The following is a 22,136-nucleotide window of genomic DNA, read 5'->3' as shown; positions in this document are numbered from 1 at the left end:
CACTGTCTTGTTACAATCTATAGCCTTATGGTCCCACCATTTTATTGGCTCACACAAAAGGACAGCAAATTACAGCGCTGTAAAGACCCCATTTAATGTTTATTGCTGCTTAATGTGTTAACTGGCAATTAATTATTAAGAATTTAGTGTGACATGGTTTAGGGCTATAGGAGTAAATCTGATTTGGCTTTCAGTGACAGAATGTCAGAAAAATAAGATATGAAAGGCAGAGTCAGATTCGGAACAGTAATGTTGTTTGTTAAGGCGATTGTAAAGGGTTACTCTCCGCCGCCCGTCGCAAACCCCCTTCGCTTTTTGGCGCCAGGACTACCTCCGCTGTTTAAATGGGCCAAGTTAGAGAAGCGGCGGAGAGCGCAAATCTTATTTGGGCTGGGTATAACTAAAGCGTGACTTTAACGGCACATGGAGGGTTAAAGGCAGAAAAAAAAAACAAGCAGACGTCCCATTAGCTGTAGACATTCTTTCTGCACGCAAATTAATATTAGAGATCGAAGAAGGATAATTAATATTGGTCTCTGTCAGAAATAAGAAGTTTACCTTTGCAGCATGGTTTTACCCTTGAATCTAAAATAAGACATTAATATTAGGCTGGAGATAATAAATATTAGATTGCATACTGATAAAAACTTGATAGGAGCGAGGTGAACAGGTTATGTTTATATCAATCCAGAGTGGTGTATGTGTATATGTATAATGTGTGTGTGTGTGTGTGTGTGTGGGAGGATAGTGTAAATTAAATTTAGTATACGGAGGTAATTGGAAGGAAACACCTAAGTGCAGCGCTGAGTCGATCCAGGATCAGTTGGTGTTAATTAAGCGGCGGTGGCAGTCAGCGTGGCGGCAGCGTGGCAGGCGGCCTATTAGCGGAGCGGCTCCGATTAGATGCGGTGGGCAGGCGCGCGCCGGAACCCGTCACGCCAGCAGCGCAGTGAAGAGCGCGCGGAGCGAGTCCGCTGCTGAAAACGCACGCGCTCTGCCGTCACACAGCACAGCGGCGCGTGGAGTCCCACGGAAAAAAAAAAGAAAAAGAAAAAGAAAAGAAAACAAACCACAGAGCGGAGTCAGGAGCGAGCCGACATCTGAACTCTAAAAAAAAAAAAAAAAAAAAAAAAACAACAACACGGACACGCAGAGAGAGGGAGAGAGAGAGAGAGAGAGGACGCGCAAGTTGGCTCGCGCGAGCCGCCACTCACTCCTCCACCGCTAACATGCCTGCCGTCAAAAAGGAGAGATTGGACGGAGAAGACATGGCATTAGGCGCCTTTGCGCAGCCCGAATACTTGGCCCCTTTAAATGCCGCCGCGATCCCGGTAGTGACCCCTCATCCGCCGCCGTACGACCACCTCTTCGCCCATCCGCGCGCCTACCTGGGGCTGCGCGACACGCCACTGCACCGGCAGCACCTCCATCACCAGCACGCGGACGACCTGATGCTCGAGAGGTTCTCCTCCATCCCCGACTTTCAGCCGTTCTTTGACAACGGCGAGCCGTGCATCGAGGTGGAGTGCGGCGAGAACAAGGCGCTGCTCTACATCAACAAACTGTGCCAGGGCAGCAAGGGACCCTCCATCAAGCACAGGGGCGAGTGGCTCACACCCAACGAGTTCCAGTTCGTCAGCGGCAGAGAAACGGCCAAGGACTGGAAGCGGAGTATCAGGCACAAGGGTGAGTCCCATTCATTACACTCGAGCTACAGGATGTACAACTTAGATCTTATGCTTTTCAGTTATTGCTTTTCTGAGTGCACTTTTTTTTAGGAAGGAAAGGGTTACTCGGCATTACACCAACTATAAGTGCGGAGTTTACTGAGGCACAGCAGACCAGCACGCGCTAACTTCCCATTCGGAATAAGACCGTGCGTAATTTGGCATCTGTCACACATTCAGCCGGAACCGGGATGATAAACGTGTCCCATTATGTGCACGCGGTGCATACTCGGATAGTCGCGCGCGCCGCTGCTGAATTCTCTGAATTATAGGCTTTTGAGAAGTTGATATTAAAGGCTGGTAAGTTGGAGCCAAGGATGTTTTCATACTCAGTGCATCTTGTGAACGTTGTTGAGAATATTTTCCTCGTGCCTCGGTGTAACCTCTGTTCCGAATATTCAGCGATTTCAGGCTGTTAAGCGGAAACGCTTTTTGGTTTAGTCTTTAAATGTGGTCTTTTCTCTTCACGCACAGAAGTGCACCGCTGAATACCAAGCCGGAGAAAGATGTAAATGAGCTTTGGTGTTTTTCCGCGCTATACCATGCTGCACGCGCTGTAGAGTTGGACACAGCGGAGCACGCGCGCTGGTTCCGACACTGCACTCCGAGCTCGAGCGCTTCACTGTAGCTTCAGACTAGTGCACTAAGAGACATGGCGTTTCGTGTTTACAAACACTTTAAAGCTAGAATCTGATTTCAGAGCGAGACAGTGAGTGGTTGAACCTGTCACTCCTACAGAGGTGTGTAGATTCTCCTCATGGACTTTATGGAGGTCTAAACCTTCATGCTCACACTTTCAGAAGGACAGCTACCAGACTGTGCTTTCAGGTGCTGCTGATGGGCTGCTAAGAAGAGTACAACTTGTGTGCCTTTAGTATGTATCTTTTACCTGAAGTGCACCTTTGTGAAAGGTTTCCAGAGAAAATGTACATACTAAAGGCACAAAACATGTCCCTTTAATGGTAACAGCATTAAACCAGCAACATGAAAAGGTACATTCTGCTATCTTTAGTTCTGACAGTGCAAGAAGCATCCTTTAAAAGGAATGGTTCTAAGAAAACACAATTTCTGCTTGTTGTTTCGTACCCTAATTTGTCTGCTTTCATTTTCTACTGGAAATTGCCTGCTTTTTACTTCGACTCTAACTGTAAGTCTACCATAGCTAACAAGTCATGGAGATGCATGCCCACCACGGAGCAGCATGCAAAATGTAATGAAACTTGAGCACAAGACTAACGATAGTAAAATTTGGCCACCAAACATGCCACGGCTTATCTGGTACATTTGAGCTAAGGGAAAAATTGTGTATAAAAATTGTTATAAGCTTTAACTGCTTGAGAGTTTGTTTAAACTTTTTAAAATGGCTATATGACTCATATACTGCCATGTTTTGGGGTAAAGACATTTAGACTACTTTAGCTGTCAGGACATCAGGATTTAACTGTCAATCAGAATACTTGAAAAAATTTTGATATATAATTATTTTATTCAATAACACTAAAGGAAAATGCTTTAAAACCTCGACTTCTAAGCATGACATAGCTATACTATACATATCTTGTTTGCATAATTTACGTTCCCTCCTCTTTCCTTCACTTTTCTAATTACTATTTTGTATTTTATTGCAGGGAAAAGTCTAAAGACACTTATGTCCAAAGGAATCTTACAGGTGCATCCTCCAATCTGTGACTGCCCTGGGTGTCGGATCTCTTCTCCAGTGGTAAGGCTGGGTTTATATCCTTTTGCTTGTTCTGTTGTTGGTTTCAAAATCATTTTGTACTGAAGAGTCTTATTAAAATTGTTGCTGTATGCTACCAGTTTTAAAAAAGAAACATAATGCGAAAGTTATACAAAGCTATCAGCGTGCTCCAAAGTGATAACACGCATGTAGGTCTGGGGTTTAGTGCATGTTGACTGTAGGGGAGACGGGAGGACGGTGACTTGAAAGTGATCCTGAAAGTGATCCTGAAAAGTTAATTAGCACTGAGTGCAAGTAAAGGTGAAATGTCTGGAACCGTGTGTTTATGTTTGTTGAACTCCAGAGTTGCCGTCGGGTCAGGATTCTCCCATCCAAGCTACTGGAGTGGAAGTTATAATACGTTTTACGAAGTTCTGTTATAGATCTGCTGTAGATGTTTAAAAATGTTAGGTGATTTTTGAATGAGGATTGGGTGCAACTGTGCACTAACTGTAATGCTTTAAAGGAATGTGATTGTACAGGAGCGACAGTTTTAGAAATGTATTAAGAACTTGGAAAAGAGACAGCTTGGAAAAGAGTCACTCAATGATTTGAGTTTTTGTTACTACAGTTCAGCTGGAATGATTTGAGTGCAAACCAGGTAAATAATCATTACAGTTTGAGGAATCCATAATATATATATATATATATATATATATATATATATATATATATATATATATATATATACATATATGTATATAACATAATCATAATAATCTTTTGATAATATCTTGATATGAAAGTATTTTTATTTTTTTTAAGTGCCAAACCGGAGTAATAAATTCTTCCTAAAAGACATTTCTTCAGTTCTTTTGCACTTATTGCACCTCGATTAAACAAGTGCTGATCATATCCTGGAGTTAATCAGTAATATAAATAGCTGACTTATTGGTTTCTCGTCTACTTCCATATCCCTTAGCCCCCATCTGCTTATATGTCCTCACACCTTTAAAAGTCCACTTGCAGTTGTGCCCTTGTGCAAGTGGGTGACAAAACCATGCATGTGTGTGAGTGTGTGTGCTTGCAAGTGTGTGCAGGTGTGGGTGTGTCTGCATGCGTGTTAGTGTGGGTGTGGGCGCGGGTGACTGGCTGCTGGGAAGGCAGCGGAATCTGTCCACACAGGTGCTGTTTTTTTTGTTTATCTGAAGCGAGCACATCTGTCGTCGCCTCTAACGGTTAATCTGTAGGGAAGGGTGTAAGAGGCTTACTGAGCGTGGCTACGGGTGATTACGGGGTGTGCGGCACGCAAGGCAGAGGCAGTGTAGATAAGCTGGAGGTGTCTGATGCAGGTAAACTCATGATGCACGCTACAACCAGAACTGGCGATAAACGCCAGTGGAGCTTGGATATTATCTAAAGGTATCCTTGGCGCGTAGATAGTGGTTTTGGACGAGACGCTGAGGAATCTGTGGGATAATTGCTTTTGTCTGGTCTCAGTCTGATTACCGTATGTGTTAGAGGGAAGGTGTGATGCTTCTATTCTACATTATACAAATAATTCTCAAATCAATAGACTTAAACTATTGGGCAGGTCTGTTAGATAGAGATAAATCTTATTCTCGAACTAACCCATACTGTGTATTTAGATTCTCTATCTGTGATACTTTTTATTTTATTCTAGCTCTAAGTTTGGGCTAGTTTCAGACTAGGCCTAATCCTGTCTATCTACTATCTTATTGCTGCCCATGGTTAAGATGCTGTTTAGGTCACATGACACTGAGGGTGCAATTTGGTTTGATTTGCATATTCATTTTTAGTTTCAGTATTTCCATTGGCTATGCCAATCTAGTGAAATATCATGAATGGGGATTGATTTTTTTTTGCAAGCTGAAGCCTGCTATTACTTAAAAATGTGTTAAAAATAGTTTCTAAATATTTTTTTTTGAAAAAGAGAACACTTCTTTGTTAATCACTAAGTCGATCTTTTGAAAAGCTTGAAAGCTATTTTCATAGCATTTTCAAGCACACGGCATGGAGGTTATGTGAGAAGCTGCTTTGCTAGCTGTGGTGTTTGCTGTGGAGATGCGGAAGGCCTCTAAGAACGTTTGTACTCCCCTCACCACTCCTTCTTCCCGTAACCGTGACGCTGATTTGTGAGAGGGGAGAGGTGTGGACTCAGAGGGCTGCCGAGCTTGCCTTGCCTGTCGCTGTACACACACATACACACACACACACCCCTACACAAACTCACACTCCTTAAGGGCAAGGCATACACACACACAACACGCATCCCTACACAAACACACACACACGCACACCTTAAGGGCAAGGCACACACACACACACACACACACACAAACCATAACTCTCTGTGAGATAACAAGACACACTCCCTGTGCATGCACACACATAGGATCTATCTCTCTCTCATGCTATTACTCTCACCCTCACAAGCATATAATACAAACATTCACACAAACCAACAGAAACACAGTAAATTACAGGAACACACTCATGTCAGTCATAGGCCTCACACTTTTCTAATGCTTTGCTTTGCATCCTCGCAGTCAGAAACCTGTCAAGCAACCATATAGCTAATGTTTTAGTTCCTCATTTTGAGGTGAAGTGTTAAATACAATGCTAAATGAATTTTTCCAAAAATATTTTTTAATAAGTCAAATAGTACCTTGTTTTGTGAAAACTTATGAACAATTTATTTTCATTTGAAAATTCTTTGTACTTGGAAAAAAATAATTCAACGATTGCTAGTGATAATGCTCAAACCTATCACAGGCTGATATGCAAACTATTAGAAGATGACCTGTAAACCTGAAAGTTAGCCGGCCAAGCTAACTTTGCTAGTGATGAACAGAATTATGATGGCTTTAGTACATTTTGACATGTTTATCTACTTGTAAATCAATTGCTGAGAATATGACAATGCAAAAGCAAGGCTTTGTTATTGAAATGTCTTCCTGGCAGTTGCCTATCAGGACAGCTATCTGCTAGTATTACCTACCAAAGAGTAGAGCACAGTTGTACATTAGCAGTGAGCTAATTGAACTTAAGTCGATAACTGGTATTACCATTCTGACACATCACTATTGTTGAACAGATGCCTTCTCACCAGACTGAGGTTGCGACAAACATTCCCCATTGTGACCTTTTCGTAAGTAGGCTATAGGTAATACCATCTTATAATGCTAAACTGGTTAGCTGAATTGATAAAAGAGCTGTTATGATAGATGTACTAGACCATTTATACTTACTGATCATACACACGTGCAAATCATTATTGGTGTATTAGGGGTTAAATCTGTCCTAATCCTTATATAGAGACTTTGTAGGTCTCAGTGTTGTGTTTGTAGGGTGGTCTAAATGTGCACGGGTTCCTTTAAGAGCCCAAGCTGACAAGCCACGCTGGCTGTTGTCTCCCAGGAGAAATGTGCTTCCTCCGCTCTGTTTTTTCAGCGGAACTAGCGGAGGCCGGCAGGAAATTGCACTCTCCTCCGGCTCGTAAATATCTCTTCGAATCAGCACCCCCTCCATCCCACCCCTCCCTCCACTTCATCCTGGGTTGGAAAAGGTTGCCATGCAGGAGGTCGGGGATATGGCTGACTGGAGTGAGGGGTCAGTTCAGGAGTTTCTGCATCATTTCCACTAAAATAGGCATTAATTTATTAATGATCTTAAGTAGATGATCTTAATGGCGGCTTATCATCTTGAACTGGACAAAAGTTGATTGCTTAATATGTATGAGATCTGTTGCGGATGTTTTGGATTTTGTTTGTGTGACTTATGAGCTTAGTTACTGTAGAATTTCCATGTCTGGGAATGGAAAGGATGTTAAAGAGAATACATCACATAACGATATTATATCTTATAACTCTTATAAAGAACGTCAAACATCTGAGACCTCTACAGAAGGTATAATTATATGTCATGCTTATGGAAATTTAGAGATGTTCATGTGTTAATAGTCTGGCTATGAGCAGACATTGACAAGAAACTATTACAGAAGAATGATGTGATCTTTAGAGGGTTGTTAGCTATAACACATAGACTTCCTGTGCAGCAACAGCAGGAAGAAATCTATTACACACTGAGTAGGATCATTATGAAGAATACATTACATAACCATATGATACAGTACAAAACTTTATACAGAAACAACTGCTATAAACAACATCAAATGTCTGAGAGCTGCATTGTAACTGCACTAGGACTGCCATTACTTTACATGCACTTACACTGAAGTATAATGGCAGTAATATAACAAGTGGTTAGGGCAGGGCAGTACGCCGATATGATATTGATATCGTGATAAGTAATGTGAAGATACACATTTTTCTGAGAGTATTATGGGTACAACACAGCCCAAATTTATTGTTATGCAGGTTTTACACTGTGTGATTTCAGCAATATTTTTACTATCACACTGAGATGATCCCAATAAAATCTTGGCTGAATTTGACAGCAGACAATAACGTTCACCATGTCCGATTATACAATGGAAGTGCCTCTTACGGTAGATCTGTGATTAAAGAAAACTACTACGTTCTGCTTACGCCATCCCGGTTCATGCAGAAAATGGGGTTGCATAACTTTCAAAGTGAGCTTGCGCTCATAAGGAATTTCACAATTACTACTACTGTATTTATAACTGTCCTGTGAGTTTCGCATCATGTTATGCTGTCCTCCTGTTTGTGGCTCTTAGAGTAGTGTCATAGCAGCAGTTGCACTCTGAGATTTTTTATTTCTGAACTTTGTCATTTACTGTCTTTGGTCACAGTGGCACTAAATCACTCACTGGTGTTCTTAAGACCACCGATCTCACCTCTTAATTTTTGTCTGCAACAACAAAATTGGGCTGAAAATCATACAGCGTAAAGCTAGCTTAACTCAACAAGTCAATGTTCATTTTTTTTACTTAATGAGTCCTCAATTTTTTACCAGTTGTTTTATTTGTCCAGTTATAATTTTATATATTTAGTTTTTAAAAAATATATTTTGTATGGTTGTGTATGTTTTTTTGGCAAATTTATCAGCAAGGCTAAATATGTACTAAATATATACATACTATGCATCAGGAAAATGTATATTCAATTATTGTGATATAATATTTTTGCCACATCATCCACCCCTATGAGTAGTCATGGCATGATTAAAACTCAGCAGCCCAATAAGAGCACTCTAATGAGGCAGTCTTGGTTTAGCACTATAGAACATGGTATTAGGAGAGCTTTATCTCGGCAGTACGACTCTCATTTGACAGAGCAGAGCTGCAGGGCTGTGTACAGGCCGGAATAGCGGCTGACGCCACTCTGTCTCACAACAGCTCCCTCACTGCGGGGGGTTAGAGAAAACGTGTGCATGTGTACGCGTGTGTGTATGTGTGTGTGTCCCAAGTACGTTTGTGTGAGAGTTTGTATCCCCCACATGGAGCTGCGGCTATGCTGCTATGGCAACGACAGGATCCCTCCTCAGGCCCAGGAGTGAGCGAGTCTGCCCTGCGGTCTGTTACGTTAGTGAATTAATGCGACTCTCAATGCGCCAGAAAAACCTCCACAGACGTCAGCAGCGGCTCTACCTGCTCATCTCATTTGGCACTTTGCTTTCAGTGCAATACAACGTAATGACAGCTGTTGTGCACCTTCACGCTAACAAGCAGCCATGTGTTATGAAATCAGTGTGAAAGTAAACTCCTGGAGATGCACAGATGGGGCAAAAGTGGTGGAACTTACAGACGGATGAGTGTATTTGTCCATGTGTGCGCATGTGTGAATGTTTTTCTTCAAACTTTATTAGAAAAAAACTTTATTAGACCTTATCAGACTTCATGTTTAGCAGTATCAAAATTGAGGCGTAATATGGCCAATCCTCCCAACTGTAGATTTTTAAAGCTTAAAGTCAGGGATGGGAGTGATTTCTGATATGTGTGTTTGAAATGGAATATCTGTTGCTCTGCTCTATGGCTAAATCATATCAAATTTCATGAACAGAACCGCATCTTCAAAAACACCTTTCTGGCTTGTCAGAGAGGAAATGGAGAGCTAGCAATGTCCTAATTGACTAGTTTCATAAGAGTTCATTGTTTAATCAGTGTTTAAATGATTTCACATGATCATAATGTATGTTATTAGTCATACTTTTTGCTAGCTAGTGAGCTGAATGCTAGGTAGTAAGGTGGGTGCTAGCTAGCAGTCAAAGATGCTAATATCTTGTAGTGATGTTAAGCTCCTGCTACAGCAGGGAGAAAAATATAACAGCAGATTAACATCTATGGTTCATAAATGACCTAGAAACCAAACAAATAGTGTAACTGATAAATATAAATAGATTTAGTGCACACTAGCAGTGGTACAGCATTAGCTATGATCCACTAGTATGCTAATGTTGCCTTCCTGACCTCATGTACTTCAGAATTAAGATAAAAAATACTGCATTCTTTGTTTTATATCAGTATTTTAGGATCCATTTACATTTGGATATTTTGTGTTATGGATCAGACTACATTTTGGCATGTTTTTTGCCCATCCATGTGTTTGTTTTATGCTGCAAGTAGTTGTTTGCTTCATTTTAATTGAACAGTCCTTTTCTGTCCCCTCTCTCTCTCTGGCCTCCTGTTGGTCTGCTTTCTGAGGGCCGCGGTGGAGTCGTTACTTGTCCGTAACGCTCTCCCATGGCTCTCTTGGTGAGTCTATCCAAACACAGGCAGAGAGCGGCTGGCACGCATGGCTGCGCTGCCGCTGACGTCCCAGTGTGGGGAAGCGCTCCACTGGACTGAGACAGGCCGGGGGGGTTACTTTCCTACAGTGCTCTCTTGTCTTTCAGGAAACTGTATCCAGCTCTGACACTATATCATATAATCCTTTTGCTGATGGAAAAAAATAGAATGGTTTTGCCTTTAATACATGCATGTGTGTATTTTTCTTACTGTTGTTTTAAACAAAGTGATGTAATATGGTTTGAAGGGCCGTTCCCTCCATTAGGCCTGCGTTTCGTCCTGTCTTTCTTGATAAAATGATACAACTAATGGATATGTTTCTGTTAGATATTGTGTGTAATATGTGACGTATGTAATAAGTTCTTGGGATTTTCACGTGGCTTTAACGGAAAACAGTAAAAGTGGATTTGTTGTTGGACACGGATGGGAGACGGGTTCCCGCAGATTGAGCAAGTTTTTTTCTTTTCTGCTTCTCTCTCTCACTCTCTCTCTCTCTCTCTCTCTCTCTCTTTCCAATGTTCCAGTGGTTGAAACTAGGTGCAGTAACTGCCGCCAGCCCTCCACACTCCTCCTCCCTTCCTCTCTTCCCTCCTTCCTTCCCTCTCCCCATTCCACCCCCCCCCCCCCAAAAAAAAGCTCGCGCCAAGTCTGCCCGCCATTCCGCCTCCACACTCACACACAGCGCCGTTACAGCTCACACGCACACACACACACACACACACACACACAAGTGGAGGTTACGGCAGACAGACGCGTGACTCATTAGGCATTCTTCCCCCAGGGAGAGCAATGGGGGAGGAAGGGAGGGCCACATGCAAGCGCGCCGCAGCTGCAGGAATGTCACGGGCTGCTACCGCGATACGTGTGTTTGTGTGTGTATGTGTGTGTGTGTGTATGTGTGTATTCATGTGTAAGAGTAGGAGAGCAGGAGTTTGAGTGTGACAGAGAGAAAGCGCACACAGTCCCTCAGTGACATAGCAGCACACCTTCGGGGAAATAACATCTCTTGGCTTTTACGTAATATCCTCATTTTTTTAGTCTGAGCGAAAAATTCTGAACAGCTGAAGAGAAACTTTGAACCTCCTCATTTAAAAGTATTTTGTCACTCTGAAAAAAAGACAGAAAATTAGTTTAAACACTTTATTCAACTACATGTGTGTTAGAAAGAAGATATTGTATATCCTTTAGGACAGACCAGCCTAGAATTTTTCAACCAGTCAGTAGTTATGAATATTGTATTGGTGGCATTGATTTTTAGTGAATGACTCCTGTTGCTTAACAAGTGTGAAATGTAATATTTATTTTATGCGAATTAGTGTTTTTATTTAAACACATACTAACTAACGGGACACTTATATCAAGCTACTGCCATGTTATAAGATTATTCCCACAGAGAACCTTTTCCAATAGTAAACTCCTGATAGCTTTAATTTTTTTTAGAGCAAATCTGCTTGTTTCTTGTGTCTGTTATGTATGTCTGTAGATTCTTTAGCCGAGAAGAACCACAGTATAACCAGAACTAGGATGCTTGTAGCTTGGTGTGTGTGTGTGTGTGTGTGTGTGTGTGTGTGTGTGTGTGTGTACGTGTTTGTTTCTTGATGGACAGTGTAAATAGAGCTCGTCTCACTTCAAGGTAGACATTCAGTGCAGGAGGACTCCTTCACAGAAGTGTTGCTTATTGGAAATTCTAACTCAATACATTTTCCATCCTTTAGAATTACCTGACCACAAGTGTGTGTGTGTGTGTGTGTGTGTGTGGGTGTACAGCCCAGTCTGTGCTCAAGCCCAGCATTTCATGTTTTTGTTTTGGAACACCATACGTTACGCGGAAGTGTGTTGCCAGAACAACAGTGTGCCGGAAACAGTGCTGAATAGGACCTGGGGGCTGAGTGGGGGCTTACCACAAGGTCTAGGTGCAGGACAAGAGCAGTTGGGGGGGGAGAATGGCAGAATGGGGGCGTATTGGGGGACAGGAAGACATCTTTAGTGCCTCTGCAGTCTCACTACTAAATTGGTGCATTCCTGTGACTTACTATAGCTGTCAGATGCCCATGTAGTCTATACACCCACTTTACTTGGGCAGTGAAACTTGTTTTCCTTTGAAGGTGACAGTCTGTGTTTCCTGATGACTATTTTTAATGAGAAAAATCTCATGACCCCCTTTACCTTGTAAAGAGCGTTGCACCAACTTCACATCTCAGTCTCCAAGAACAGAGCCAAATGTGCAAAACTGAAAAACATACAAATACTGTATGGGACTATGGAACTATGCAGCCTGCTCATCCTCTGAGATGTTTTCATCTTTCTCCCTTTTTTTCTTCTTCTTTTAACGTATGCCACTTGAGAGAATCCAGAGGGCCTGCACCTGTTTGCCTCTTGGCTAGTTTCCCCCACCCCCTGCCCCAGCCTGCCACTCACACTGCTGTCCTTGTGGGATGCCATGGGTGTGTGTGCGTGTGTGTGTGTGTGCGGGTGTGTGTGTGTGTGTGTCTGTGTGTATGTGTGTCTGTATGTGTGTGCTGGCCTTGCGTGCGGAAGTATGGATAGCTCCAGGGCTAGCCGGAGTTTGACAGAACTGAGACACAGGCGTGCTCACATGCAGTCACACACACACACACACACACACACACACACACACATACTCGGTCCCATGCACTGCCTTTACTGTTGAGGATTTCAAAGGCATATCCTTCCATACATTACAACCCCAGACAAGCTTTCTCTTTTACTTTTTCTCACCCCTTCTCACAATTCCCTCACACAAGGGAAGACAGAGACTCAGTAAGGGTCACTGTAAAGGTCGCACTAACCCCCCAAAGCTATTCTTCTTCTTTATCCCTCCATCTCTTTAGATGTATGAGAGGGACAGTGGAAGAGATGGAGTCAGTATCACGTCTCCTTCTCTGACCCCACCTCCATCCCTAAGCTAGGATCAGTTATCTTCCACATGACCTTCTTATTAGTGATGCACTGTTTCTCAGTCTGTAATGGGTTTTGTGGAATTTTATGGATGGAAGTTTAGAGTATTGCACATTTCCTACAACTTTTAAGAGAGTGCACTGTCTAGGTAACTATTATAGTTGTAATTTAACTTATTTTACCCTTTGAGGTCTGAAGCTGTTTTGGTTTTTGTATGCTTTTGATTTCGTCTATATAAAGAACCTTTAAAAATGTTTACCATACAAAACTTTTACTGTTTTACTGTTTCTACTTCAACTCTCGGTGCGTCACGCTCAGGTTGTCTGCTTATCTCAGATCCGAATCCACAGATTCCAACATTTCTTACAATTTGTTCATATGCTAAAAAATGTCAAAGAATAAATGCAGCTACTGTCCTGTGCGAGTCTACAATCAAAACAAACATGAGATAATTTTTATATCAAATTTCATTTACTTCATATCTCCACTTCTACATGGTCTGTCCACACCAAACAAAAACCACACTGACGGTTCAAGCCAGAATTTCGACATAAATTGGCGGTATTGCTTAAAATGATGTCATTTTTTGCAGGAGTAATCGGCGTCCACTATGTGAAAAGTTGTAGGTGGTATATTGCAAAGTAAAAATATTGAGATAAAAATGCCATAATAATAATAATAATAATAATTCTAAACAGTGTTCATCCTTATAAGTGGAACAGTTTGCCCTTATAATTGTGAATACACAGAGACACAATGTAAAATGTTAGATTTCATTGTTCAGTTTCTGAAATGCTTAGATAATTAGTCATCCATGGATTGTTGCTAGATAATTTCTTGCTTGCCTCCAACAAAGACACCAGCACAATGCCAACTTCAGGTCTTGTTCGTAAATTAGCCAGGCAAAGTCCCATAGAAGCTCAAGGGCATATCTGCAAGACGTGATGCTAACGTTAATGGATTAGTTATTATTATTTTAATCCGATTTGTTAGGCTGAGATGATTCTTGATCTAGACATGACTCACTGTCACAGACTTTGCCATCTTTTTAAAGCCGCCTGACTCACCTCTCTATTACAGAAAAATAACGTCTAGTTTTGTTATACGTTACAAGCACTGACAGCAATTTTGAATTTGATTTGATTGAGATGACGCTTGGGCAATTGAGAAGTTGTTTGATATCGCACGCACTGAGTAGTGAGAACAGTTCATGAATTACGTAATTGATTACAGTAAACTTTGTGCATATTTGGATAGAGATATGCATGCCACAAACATTCAGTACATGTGACTATTTTGAAGTGTGTGACATGAAGACAGATTTAGAATTGGCTGCTTTTTGAGTAATACCAACTGAAAGCATGGTGCATGGTGCTTTCCTGTACTGGTTCGTCTGCTTTTTGGCTTTTGGCTGAACTCATTTAAGTGTGGGAATGCAGTGGATGCCTGGGCCTGTCCTCAGCGTCTCAGTGTGTGTGTCTCCTGTGTGCTCTTGCAGAACCGTGGGCGTCTGGCTGAGAAACGCACCATCCCTCTGCCGCCAACTCGCGTACCCAAGAAGGAGCTGGCCTCCGTCTTCAGCAGTGACGAGAGCGAGGGTGGCGAGAGAAGCAGCACAGACCATGCTGACATCAAGCAAGAAGAAGAGCTCCACTACACTACGATGAGAAAGAGGTGAGTTTCAGTGCATTTGTGTAATACTCATCACACATTCCATCTACCTCATGATGATTACTATAGAGATATCCGAGCAGTGTTAAAGAGGAGCCCTGTACTGCCACATACACACACTCTACATTGCATACAGACAGACACACACCAAGAGCTTATCTCTGCACACACATGCACATAGACCTACATTCACTCACTCACTCACACACACTCTTGACATGCTGGGACTTTAAATAGGTATGGACGCCAGCCCACAGACCACACACAGAAATAAACACATGGACTTCTCACCTCGTGTGTGAGGAGTGGAGATGATATGGGTGTCACAGTGAGACAGCTGCCCAGATAGCAAGACTTTCGAAAAGCAAGTTAGCAGACTGGGCCGTTACAGCATGGATCTCTTTCAGATTGATGACTCTTCTGAGTCACAGTGTTACCACTTTCATCTTTGTAAAAGTGAAATGAAAAAAAGTGCTTTCAGTGAGGTTAAAAAGACATAACTCATATACTCATTAGTGTATTTGGTGCATTTTGGACTATTTTGTACCTTTTTTCATTGTTATTATAAACTGCCTTATTAATATTTTAATATTTTCTAATACTAAACTAATAAAAATCATATATAATTGTCCATACGAGTACAAAGAACATGAGTTAACTACATAACATTAAATGTGCAAGATTAACGAATTGATGTGTACTATTTATCATGTAGTATTTCCACAAGTCTAATTAGGCTGAGGAAAGGTAAAAAAAATTGTGCTCATTAAATTTCCACAAGTAGGTTTTTTCCTCATGCTCCCAGACACAAGAGCTCAAGGGAGCCTATTATAGCACACACAGGTCTGTGATAGGGTAAGAGCCATGACTAAAATGCTCTAGTTTTTTTTTTCTGGCGATTTCAGTCTGCCTGAACGTATTACAGCTGATGATTAGCCAGCAGATGTCAGCCATGGCAGAGTCTGCAACCAGCAACTATACTTTGGTCAAAGTACCTGATCTTGTATCCTAAAGTACGTGCTACAAAGCCTGGCCTTGCTCTCATCATCTACTATTGCTGGAGCATTGCTGCCCAAGATAGCACGGCTAGTTTTGGACAGTCTTACTGTAATGTAGACCTATGGACCTGCTCATCCATGCAATTATCCAATCAGCCTATCATGTGGCAGCAGTTGAAATATATAAAATCATGCAGATACTGGTCAAGTGCTTCAGGTAGTGTTTACTTTCACCAGCAGAATGGGGAAAAATGGAATCTCAGTTACTTTGACTGTGGTATGATTGTTGTTGCCAGGTGGGCTGGCTTAAGTATTTCAGAAACTGCTGATCTCCATACACAGTATGGTGTGACAAACAAAAAACATCCAAGGAGAAGCAGTTCTGTGGGTGTAAAGTCCTTGTTGGTGAAAGAGATCAGAGGAGAATGGATAGACTGGTTTGAGCTGACAAGAAGGCTTCGGTAACTCAAGTAATCACTCTTTACAACTATGGAGCAGAAGAACATCTCAGAATGCGCAACACGTTGGTTGAACCTTAAGGCAGATGGACTACAACAGCCGAACACCACATCAGGTGATGTTCTTCTAATCTTCAACTGTCCAGTTTATGTGAACCTCTGCCTACTTTATATTTCCCTTTGTGTAATCGCCTGACATGACTGGCACTGATAGACTACTAGAATCTACAGTCTGGGCTTGAAAGAAATCAGCCCCAGCCTTGCTTCTTCAAACCGTTCTGTGCATATTTCTTATGACTTTTGGTGGTTCTGGTTCCACAAAAGTCCAAAAAAGATCCATCTTATGACATCTGTTAACAGCAAATAGTCTGTTGTTGATGCCAAAAATTAAATTAATAAATTTTATTCATTAATTTTGAAAAACAGGGTGGCTTACCCCTGCTAGCCCATTTATACCGGGCTGTATCATGTCTATGATTCTTTATACTTCTTTTCTCAGTGTTTGATATAAATTATCAGTAGATAGTTAGAAACTGTTTGCAGTGTAGGTGTTTTTCTGTTCCTGGAAAAGCCGTCTCTCACAATCCCACTGGATGTAAAGTGCAGAATGTTGCAGAATGTAAAGTGTTTTTGCAGAAAGCTGTTCTTGCATATATGGATTATAGCACATGTGTATATACATCCTACACAGGGTTCACAGGAATATTTTCCTACCAGCAAAGTCACGATGAAGAATAAACTAGGCTCCTCAAAAATGATATCCAGTGTAAATGGTTTCAAACTACTCAGGCGGAAACTCATTTCAGAAAAATGGATGATAATGATCAGTGTGTTGCACAGATCACATCTCAACATGCTTGTTTATATGCATGAAACATATACAAGATATATGTCTTCTCTATGTGTAGCTATTAGAAGTTTTTTTCTGTCACTACGCCTCACCCTCTTAGTGAGCTCCAGCCTACAATCTGTCTGCGACGATGAGGACAGCGCTTGAACAATAACGCATTACAGGATCCGTCTAACCTTGTTAAAGCGATTCCACCCCCCCACGGCACTTCTTCCGCCAGCGCCTAAAGATGCTAATGAATTTAAAGAACACTTATGACGAATATGGAGGGCTTTTACCCAGTTAACGGCGGCGGACTGTGAGGAGCCTCGTCTCTTCGTCTGTTTCATTCTGGCTTCTTTCGCTTCATCACCACTTCACTTAGACAGGGATCTGACCCAAACAGATAATGGGATGTTCAATCTATGCAATCTGATTTCCATTGAGCAGGGGCTGGGTAAGTGAGTTGTGAAGGGTCTTAACAAATTGAATTTAGTCAATGGGTGAAAAATGGAGAATTGGTTTTATATGTGAGTGTATTTACGCCCTATCAACAAGCAATTGGGGTTATTGTGGTAGATGTGTTGGGTGACATTATACTTGGAATCTTATTCATACATCTGGAGTATAACAGTCCACCTATATGCTTTCTAGTCTAAAGAGTCAGTGCTTTGTCTCTGCTTACTGCGTCAACCTACTGACCTGGTAGCAGTGAAATATCCCAAAACATAATATTTAGTTTAGATGTACAGACATGCCTGTGGGCCACTGACCAACAAAAAGTTGGTGTTCCCATTCCTAAGCACCTTGTCATCTTTTTATTTTTTTTTGGTTGGCCCCCCATGGCCAATTCCCACCCATCAGGCATCTTTCCACTATGACAGGACAGCTACTAGCCAGGGGGGCTTCCTCCAAGTGTACTGAACACTTGGTATTTAACCAGCTTAATGCTAACAAGTGATTAGCTGTCAGGCTGAAAGAGGTATTGCTAAGACATGGCAGTTTTTGAATTATATGTGGGAGCTACGATGATACTCAGTACTCAGTACTCTGCTATTTTATGGCTGGAGACATAATTCCGAAACCTACAGGGCATAAAGTAGCTGAAACATTGAAGTAGGAGTCGTTGTCTAAACACTTAAATAAGTACTTAGTGTAAATGAACAGTGAGTAAATGCAAGTTTATCTAAACCAGTTTGGCAGTGGCATCCTGATTACCTGCAGTAACATCCTGGTTGTGGTCAGACTTTTCCTCAAGCCTCCCTGTGCACTCTGTCACATTGTCAACACCAGGGCTGATTGAGAAGTGCTGACTGGTTGTCTGGGTAATTACTGACTAACCACCATGGATTATATAAGGCAGTATATCTGTCTAAAAGCTTCTAAAAACAACTTCTCCTTCACACACCTTAACGTTTCTTTATAAGATCAGTGTCACAGTCATTTGTGCCTGGCAGATTGTCTGGCCTGCAATATTTATATTTGAATTTCGGGATGGTTTTCTAGCAGTTACGGGGTAAGTGGATTAGAGAGGCGTCATGGGAGGAGGGAGGTTGATTCCATCCTAATAGACCCTCCCATTGAGGAATAGGAGGGCGGTAAAAGAAATTAAACAACCCTCTGCTGCCCCATCTCGGCATACGTACTGCTTTTACGATGGCCTCTCTGGCATTATGTTGTTGAGGAAAAGCTGTGAGCTACCTGCGGTTAGCGTTGCAAGGAGCCATATGCCGTTAGCTAACCAGGAGAGACCTGGAGAAACTAGGGAAAAAACCAAGTGCACAGCGTCTGTCCAATGGTATGTATAGAGCTTATTGAGCTTTGCGTAAGCCTTATAGAAGGTCTGCATTATTCTTTTCTTCTGTATTTTGTTGAAATCAAAGGCACTTACGAGGTGTTGGGCGTAATGCAGTCAAATTATGAACCATCATCTGTGAAAACATACAACTTCTTTAATACAAAAACACCCTTTTTACAATCTTTTTCAAGATTTTTTGTTTCCATTTCATCAAGCCAAAGATGGACAGTTATTTGATCAAAGTCTCTTTTGTGGTCATCCTGCAGCACACTTTGTCTTTGAGAAATTATGTGTCTTTAAAAATTGACCACCAGTGATGCAGCCATGTGGTCCCTTTATTCACCTTTGTTTTGTTAAGGCATTTTCACATGGGATTTCAAACTGTAGACTGCTGGGAAAAGGGAATGGCACTGTAGGATTCCTGGAAAGATCTTCCTCTTAGAGCCATAATTAGTGGCCGTGGCTCTTCTACAGTGTGCAGGACTCTTGTGTCCAAGGACCAACTACACACTGCAGTCATTTACTGGTTATAAAAACTAACAGTGCACAAACCCTTTTATCCTTCTTGAACTAACAAGAGATCTATGTATCTGAGAGTGTAGAGTATTCACAGTTTAGTGAACTTACAATACATTAACTGGGTTTTTGGGTTACTTTTATATTCCCATACACTGGTTTTGTGCCTGTATATAATAACAAATTCTTTAGTCGAGATATTTGTGTATAGAAAAAGATTTAGTTTTTGGATCCTCTTTGTATGTCAAAGATATGTTGAGGAATCTTTAGAATATCTTTTCCACCAACAATGTTGTTATTTGATATTTCACCAGTTTAAAAACCAGACCATTATGAATTCTTATGTGGAAATTTACTTTAATACAAAATATCAAGAGCTCTGGGGGATTTTACAACTTCTACTTTCCTATTTTACTATCAAAAGGCGAATTCTTCATACACAGATTAGGGAATTCATCACTGACAACAGAAATGTGCAAGGCAAGAAATGTCCTTTTTATTGCTTTTAATTATTTATTATTGTGTGTAGCTGCTCGACTGTTTTGCTAGCATTAGCATTAGCAGTGTAGCTCTCAATCAGTTGCAATCTTCAGTAAAATGATTCACTGATTCATCATTGCTATATTCTTGCAACAATGATTTAAAAAAAAAAAAAAAGCCTGCATTATTCATATCTCATTTTGCGCAAATTTTGCTTGCTTCTTGTGAACTGGAACTGTATCAGTGGAAAAGTACTCTAATAGTGATACATAGATAATTTCTGTGAGTTGCTTATTTACTTTGATTCAGTTTTGCATCAACCCAAACAGGTAATCAGTATCCCTGACATCACCCACTAATGGTAAATCTTTGCATTTGGATATTTCCTCAAATATCTCCAATATTCTACCTATCTCTGCATTGCCCTTTGTTATAGAACATTACAAGCCTATTAGCACTCAGCATGGAGAAATACTATATTTCTCTGAGGCATTGCATGCATATTAACCTTCCATCAGTTTTTTAAGGCAGAAACAACAGAAAAACTTAAGAGGATGAGCTGTGCGGTGTTTTATTTATGTATCCATTTCTGTATATTTACTACTCCCTTTGCTAACTGAGTCCTGTGTTGCAGGCTGCTGTCCTGTCTGGATGTGATCGGAATAATAAAGAGTCTTTAAAAAGACAGGAAAAGGAAATAGATGCAGTATTTCAAAGTTTGTGACCCTCAACAGACCTAACGTTTTAACTTGAATAATAAATAGCAGGTTGCGCACTGGTAATGGCTGTGCCACAGTAACACATGTGCTGTGTTGTCTTGTTGTGAGACTCTCTCTGACATCTTTGCATTAGCTGTACTCCCAGCCTTTTATTTCGGTTTGTTAGGAGGCAGCAGGTGGCAGGCGGGTGCTGGTGTGAGTTTGATGGTGAGGCTGTCTCCGTTGTGTTTTCATTAACGGTGTCAGGCCGGGCATCAGGATGCCCCCTCTGCTCGCTGTCTCGCAGTGACCTTTGTATAAAGCAGCAGCTCTTCTGTCTTCTCTTATCTGGGCTTAGAAAGGAGCTGTCTGTCTCTCTTCCTGCTCTTCTTCCCCACAAACCTATTATTTGCTTTTGCAGTCATACTTTCCTCCATGTGCCAGCAGTGTTTGAGTCTCAGGAATTGGGTGAGCCAAGCAAACTTGTGCCCAGGTGGTGTGCAGCTCTCATCCAGCTTCAAAGTTTCACGTCACCATCCGCCACACGTGAGGCCCAGCTGGCAGTGCTTGCAGCTGCATGAGTACTGAAACCATAGCTTTTTGGCACTGAAGATGTGTTTGCCTGCTTTCTGTGGTGATTCAGTTTTCCCTCTCAGTGATTTGATCATCGTTGATGCCTTCAGGTTGTTTTTCATTGCACCTTGCACGAACCCACAAATATGCTGCATTTATTGCGAGAATTGCATCTAAAATTGGTACATTCATCTGTCATCACTTTAGTTCAGATATAGGATACAGGTGGGTGGTGAGACGGACTGGGTGTTTGCGTCAGCAGTTTTACTCTGACTGTTGAAGGACTGCCCACTGGCCTCATTATCCACCTGCTTACTAGAGATTATTTCCTTGCATTTTCTTTCGAATTAGTCATTTATTTATCTTCAGTATCTTTATCCTGGGTCATGGGTGCGGTGGCTCCGGAGGCTATCCCAATGGCTGGATACCAATACCACATACCACTCTGGCTGGGATGCCAATCCAATGCAGGGCAATGGATTGCCAGTAGACCTACAGGCAGGTTTTTGGGGATTTGGGCGCAGGGAGAATGTGTGAAACTCCATACAGAGTGTAACCTGGGCTCAGGATTGAAGTGGAGACCCTGAAGCTGTGAGGCTTTTAACATGTATCTCATTTCATAGTATCTATTTCATAACATACATTTCAAACTAACTTCAGAAAGTAAATATGAATAGTATAGTTCAGTGCTCTTCAATTGAATGGTTCACTATCATCATTAGTTATCTGCTTAGCTACAAATATGAAGAAAGAAAAATAGAAGATTAGCATCTTAAGCATTCAGTGAAATCCTATGGATTGTTATTAAGAACCACTGGTCTGTTTTTTTCCCCATTTTCTTTTCAACTTGATTGCTTGTCAATTCCCATGCACTAGCCAGCTCTCCCCTATTATACGACAGCTATGAACTGGGAGGGCGAAGGCTAACACATGCTTCCTCTGAGATACAACAAGCCAATCAACTGCATCTTTTCATACCTCATCACAAGGCAGCATAACACATTCACTATCTACCCTCTTCCACATACATGCCCATGATTGACTAATGTGACTAAAGCAAA

At 41.5% G+C, this 22,136-nt stretch overlaps 1 protein-coding gene across 4 annotated transcripts in view; it reads left to right on the top strand.

Moving 5' to 3' along the window:
• Positions 1 to 360: 360 nt before the first annotated feature.
• samd11 (sterile alpha motif domain containing 11) overlaps positions 361 to 22,136 on the top strand; it is a 59,146-nt gene continuing 37,370 nt past the window's right edge. For 3 of the 4 annotated variants that reach the window (XM_026921218.3, XM_026921219.3, XM_026921217.3), the window contains exons 1-3: positions 361 to 1,686; positions 3,356 to 3,447; positions 14,553 to 14,728. In XM_026921218.3, coding sequence (XP_026777019.3) covers positions 1,230 to 1,686; positions 3,356 to 3,447; positions 14,553 to 14,728 — 725 coding nt within the window. In that variant the 5' untranslated portion in view covers positions 361 to 1,229. Of the gene's footprint in view, positions 1,687 to 1,715; positions 2,028 to 3,355; positions 3,448 to 14,552; positions 14,729 to 22,136 lie in introns of those variants that run through there. The other variant, XM_026921220.3, reaches the window with a different exon arrangement.

The sequence above is a fragment of the Pangasianodon hypophthalmus genome, chromosome 16, assembly GCF_027358585.1.
Source record: "Pangasianodon hypophthalmus isolate fPanHyp1 chromosome 16, fPanHyp1.pri, whole genome shotgun sequence".
In the NCBI taxonomy this organism is placed as follows: domain Eukaryota; kingdom Metazoa; phylum Chordata; class Actinopteri; order Siluriformes; family Pangasiidae; genus Pangasianodon; species Pangasianodon hypophthalmus.
This window is presented reverse-complemented; position numbering and strand designations above follow the sequence as displayed.